This window comes from Crocodylus porosus, unplaced genomic scaffold, assembly GCF_001723895.1.
Source record: "Crocodylus porosus isolate Cpor-Errol unplaced genomic scaffold, CroPor_comp1, whole genome shotgun sequence".
Taxonomy (NCBI): Eukaryota; Metazoa; Chordata; order Crocodylia; family Crocodylidae; genus Crocodylus; species Crocodylus porosus.
The window spans coordinates 26,161,638-26,167,405 of record NW_017728918.1 but is presented as its reverse complement, the minus strand read 5'-3'; the positions used below and the strand labels follow the sequence as shown (position 1 = coordinate 26,167,405).

The following is a 5,768-nucleotide window of genomic DNA, read 5'->3' as shown; positions in this document are numbered from 1 at the left end:
AAGTTTAGGGCTGGAAGGGACCTTGTGAGATCTTTGGGTCCAGCCCCCCTGCTCTGGGCAGGAAAGACTGCAGGGGTCAAATAACAAGCAAGGTGTGCATCTAGCCTCCTTTTGAAGATCTCCAGGGTAGGTGCCTGCACCATCCCTGGGAGTCTGTTCCAGAGTCTGGTCACACAAACCATGAAGAACTTTTTTCTTGTATCCAGTCTGAAACCTCCTTTTAGGAGTTTGACTGATGCTCCTGGTTTTCCCCTGGGGCGCTGTGGTGAATAGTTGTTTGCCTAGCCCCTGATGCTCTCCCCTGATATTTGTAAGCTGCTGCAAAAGTGAAGGTGAGACTGAGGCCTTTAGTCCTGAAGTACACAACTTTCTGGCTCTGTTCTTCCAAATGTCTCTAACTTCTTAACATTGTCCTGAAGATCCAGTTTCATACACTCACTCCCTGTATGTGCCTAGTTACTTGTTAAGAGGGGTGATTTATGTAAAATGTATATCCCCATTTCTCTTCCATGCTGTGTAGCAGAGAAGCATGCACTCCTTCCCCCTGCCCCCCTTTCTATTGCATGAGGAAGATGTTATGTCACTGGATGTGTTTGCCAGAAGCTGAACTTCTAACAGTCCAACCGGTTCAACAAGTGTTCACCTCACAGCTCATCAAACAAGATTTTCCTGACCCAGCAAGTCAGGAAAGCTGGTGGTGCAGCTTCAGGAGAAAGTGTTGTCACAGGGAAATCTGGTTGTTCTGGGGTAGTTATAGCGAGGGCAGCATTTTGAAGTACATCCTAAAGAGGAGGTTCCACACATGCCAGTGTTGTATTTAAAATATTGAATGATACAGGCTGTTCTATCTGAGTGTAGTAGCCTCAGTGCCATCCACAGATCACCATGCACAATGTAGACCTACCGTTAATGGCGGAGAAGGGTATTCCATATCAAACCTGTGAGAAAAATCCCTCTTGGGGGCAAAACATGAGCTTAATCCCAAAGAGACCCTTTTATCCCCCAAAATTTGAACAAATATGGAGTGGCCATTTTTTAAATGCAAGGTGCTGTACTCTTCCCTTCCCACTCCTCCCTGACATCATAACTGTATATACATGGATTGCCTCACAGTAGAGCCGGCTGACGGTTTTTGCTTAAGATTTTTTTTTTGTGACCAAAAAGGCAATTTCTAGAAAATTTTGAAGCTTTTTTTTCCCCCCCCCCCCCCACCATAGAAAATCTTTTAATTTTACTGAAATATATATGGGAAATTTCCCCTGCTGGAAACTTTTGCTCTGGGAAATTTTGAAATGAAATATTTCATTTAGGGTCAGTTTGACCCAAATCAGAATCCCTTCATTTTGACAGACTTGATTGAAATGCTTTGTTTAGGATTAGTTTGACATTAATCTGCGCCCATCTCAGCTTTTTTAGTGCCTCCAGGAAGCTGTGGTTCAGTTCTTTTGTACCCTGTTCTTCTTACAGGCTGGGCTTCCCTGATAACTGCATTACCAGGGATACACTTAGATCTTCCCTTTGAACTTCCGCATCAGTTCATCTAGGGGAGTCATGCTAACCACAGTGCTTTGAGTTTATGGGGTCCAGCCAGATAGTCTGGCCAATAAAGAAAGCAGATCATGCGACATGTGAATTAGAGTTCCCATGAGGAAATGTGACGGATTAGGGTGACGTAGGTTGAATATCAGATCAAACCAAAGTACTTCTCAGTGCAGGAATTTTAAACTAGAATTTTTCATGAAACTTCTCATTTTACAAAAAAAAAAAAAAAAAAAGTCAGTATTATTATACCACATTCATACTGGTAATAGTACTTATGAAAGTGCTTCTTAGTTGAGATTTTCCAGAATGAAGCCAAGTGAAAATTTGCATTGCCACCCTACAAAACCCATTTTTTTGAAACTTCAGAAATGTTCCTGTTCTGCATTGGGGCATATATAAGACCTTTTGTGATGGGGGTGAGAGAGAGAGAGGCTCCAGAATACCAAGAGGCCAGGAGCCAGGCAGTTCATTTGGATACAGGAAGCCAAGGTCTGAATTGGGCAGAACAGGGACTTAAGCCTAGCTCACCCACATCCCCTGCAAGTGACCAAACTGGTGGTCACTCGAGTCACTCTCTGGCTTGCTGAATGTTTATATGAAGTGGAAGAGGTCTGACAGGAGTGTGAAGGAGACCTACAACAGGCAAGCCTGGATGTTAGGGAGCTTGTGGGGAGGTGGGATAGCCTGGTTGAAGTTCCTGTACCAAATCACGGCAGAACAGGAACCTGAACCTGTAGGCTTGTCAGTGTTCCTGGTGCGCCAGCATGAATATGTCAGCAGAACCCCTTAGAAGAGATGCAAGTGTATGGTGGCAGAAAGTGTGATTGCCCTGCTGCCTAAGCTAGACTACTTCACCAAAGGACAGAAGCTAAGCTGATGGAAGTCCTCTTTTTGTCAATACTGCTGTGTTGAGATGCAGGGGGTATTGCTGGCATGTCACTTAGCTGTATGATCTTTTCACACCCCAACTCGTGTGGATAAGCTAGCCAAACTTTGACTTAGAGCAGCCCTGAATTTTTTGGATAAACTGGCAATGAGGGCCGTTATCAGCTCTTCTGCAGTAGCTGTCCCCTTTTTCCATCTCTCCCTCTGAGTAGCAATTCCATCCATTTTGGACCTGAGAAATTTTCCCAGTGAAAGTTGCATCCACATCCTACACATTAACATTCTCTGACAGGAAAAAAAAACATTATTTCATTAGGAAATTCCTGTGAAGTATGCAGGTATTTACTTCACTAAGCAGAGAGTCTGAGGCACAGTGAAGATGCACTGGAAGCCAGTCACAAAGTAGGGCAGAGATCCTAGCTGTGTGGTAGCCATGAGACCATCCTTCCTTAAGAAATGTTTGTAAACGTGACGCATCCTGTGTGTAACCCTTTCAAGCAATTATGTGATACTGAGATGGAAACCATGGGCTCCTGTAGACTTACACCTTTCTTTTGATTCTGCTGGGCACAAGCTTCCAGAGAAAGGGTGAGCTTGCTTGGAGAAGTTCTGTCAATGAGAAATATATTAGTTCTTCTTTCTGCCAACATAAGTGCTTTCTCCTAATCATGGTCAAGTTGGGATGTGATGTCATTTGGCAAGCACTTGCTCCTTACTTGCTGAAAAGGCTTTGCCTAAGGAAAATGGAGGCAGATTGAGAGCATTGAATGGTGTTCAAGCTCTGTCATTTGTGGAGTGAGGGAAGAGGAGACTTAAGATACCCTTTAGGAAGTTGTCGCTGAAATGTGGTAATAAATGGATATTTTGGAAGGGAGATGCAGCCTATAAAATTGGTCTCCTCTGACACAGGTGATTTAGTAGCCTCTAGAGATGGTGACACCATCAGAAACCTTTCTGCTTGGTTGAGAAATGTTAGCAGTAGACCTAAGGTTCTTTCTTTCTCCCTGCCCCAGCTTAGCGCATCTAAACAGGAACATGTTACACTTATGAGGTCCTGACCTTACTGAATCCTAAGTGTCTTAACTATCCATTTATGTTGATTTTTTGATCTCTTGTCAGTTTCCGATGTCAAAGTGCCAATGCTTCCTTCCCACAAGCGGATGGACATCACTGTCTTCAAGCCATTCATGGATCTCGACACTCAGCCAGTTCTTTTTATCCCCGATGTTCACTTTGCAAACCTCCAACGTGGTGCTCATGTACGTGATACGTGTGTGTGTATGTAAGGGAGAGAAACAAAAACTCTGAGCATGTATGTAGATTTGGGCACTATATACATGATGATGCCATACAGAGCTAATGGACTGGTTCTTAGATGTATAAATCTTGGAAATAGAAATTGCTCTTAGGGGGTTAGAACCCATCAGTTACTTCTCTAGCGGCAGTGTTTTACTGAAAAATGCCAATTCATTGATCTGCTGTGTTTTGGAAAAACAGCTTATCTTAATGAGCTCTTTGGTTTGACAGAGGCAGTTTCCTTATGACTTCCTGCATGACTTCTGCTGGGCTGCTGCAGAACCTGGTCTTCTAGGCGCTGCTGCTACAGGGCAGCCCCCATGCTGTGCACCACCACAGGACCAGGAGACCCCAGTGCTTTTGAGGGTCTCTGGCTCCAGGTCAGCTTCGTCATGCTATAAATAGTGGTGAAATATCAGGAAGGTCCCATTGAAGGAGCAGTGGTCATGGTCCCCTGAGGGGGTTCACCTCAAAAATTCCCTAGGTTGGTGTTTCTGAAACCAAAATTCATTTTTCACTTTTTTTTTCCTCGCCCCCCCACAGCCCCCCCCCCCAATCTCCTGGTTCCCTCTGATTCAAAGTGAAACCAAATGTTAAATGAGTGAAATTACCTTTGATCTTTTTTAATCTCTCATTTTGGCCAGCTCTAGTATAATGCATCCTAAAACACAAACAGTTAAAGCTCAGACTCCACCAAACAGAGATTAGGAAGAAATGTTAGGCTATTTCTCTATGCCTTTCTACAAAGCCCTTGCTACCAGCCACAGTACAGAAAATGACCTACTAGTCCTAGGTACAGCAGAGATATGACCTTTTAATTTTTCTATTGCTAGTGTTTCATTCCTCTTATATCTTTAAAAACACCATACTTGCATACGTGCCCCCTTTCCCAAAAATCGAGACTCTAAAATTTGGGTTACATATCTTAAGCAGTGAAGTTGATTTTTCTTTGCTGGAAAAAGCATGGAGACCCTGTACTGTAACGGCTGTGAAAATGGAACAACAAGCAGCAGGACCGGAGTCCCCCTCCAGCCACTACTTTCATCAGTCCCATGGGATGCCCGTGCCCACCATGAGACAGGGCAGTCCGGGTGAGGGAGATCCCCTGCCCTCCATCAATGCCGACCTCGCGAAGAAACACCTTGAGAAGCTGGATACCTTCAAGTCAGCCAGCCCTGACAATTCACACCCCAGGGTACTCAAGGAGCTGGTTAGCATCATAGCCCAGCCTCTGGCACAGATCTTTGAAAACTCATGGTGCTCTGGTGTAGTGCCCGAAGCCTGGAAGAAAGCCAGTGTAGTGCCTATCTTCAAGAAAGGGGGGAAAGTGGACCTGGCTAACTATAGGCCCATCAGCCTGACTTCTATCCCGGGGAAGATCTTAGTAAAGTTTATTAAAGAGGCCATCCTTAATGGACTGCATGACGCCAACATCCTGAGGGATAGCCAGCACAAGTTTGTTGCGGGTAGGTCATTTCCTTCTATGACCAAGTGACCTATCACCTGAACAAGGGCGAAGAGATTGATGTCCTATATCTTGACTTCAAAAAAGCCTTTGATCTGGTATCCCATGATCACCTCTTGGCAAAACTGGCCAACTGTGGCCTTGGGTCCACCACAATCTGCTGGCTGGGAAATTGGCCGGACCCAGAGGGTGGTAATTGATGGAAGTCAATCATCACGGTGCGCTGTGACCAGTGAGGTACCCCAAGGCTCTGCCCTTGGACCCATATTGTTCAACATCTTCATTAATGATGTGGACATTGGAATCAGAAGCAGACTGGCCAAGTTCGCTGATGACACCAAACTTTGGGGCAAAGCATTCACACCTGAAGACAGGTGAGTGATTCAGGCTGACCAGGACAGGCTCAGCAAATGGGTGGACAAGACCCTGATGGTGTTTAACACTGAAAAATGCAAGGTTCTTCACCTTGGGAAGAAAAACCTGCAGCATCCTTATAGGCTCGGCAGTGCTATGCTGGCTAGCGCTATGGAAGAAAGAGACTTGGGGGTCATCATTGACCACAAGATGAACATTAGCCTGC

General features: G+C 45.0%; 1 protein-coding gene across 1 annotated transcript in view; it reads left to right on the top strand.

The window, feature by feature from the left end:
• GRHL1 (grainyhead like transcription factor 1) overlaps nt 1-5,768 on the top strand; it is a 61,150-nt gene that overhangs the window by 42,524 nt on the left and 12,858 nt on the right. The window contains exon 11 of the mRNA XM_019538139.1: nt 3,547-3,686. Within this exon, the coding sequence (XP_019393684.1) occupies nt 3,547-3,686 (140 nt within the window). The remainder of the gene's footprint in view (nt 1-3,546; nt 3,687-5,768) is intronic.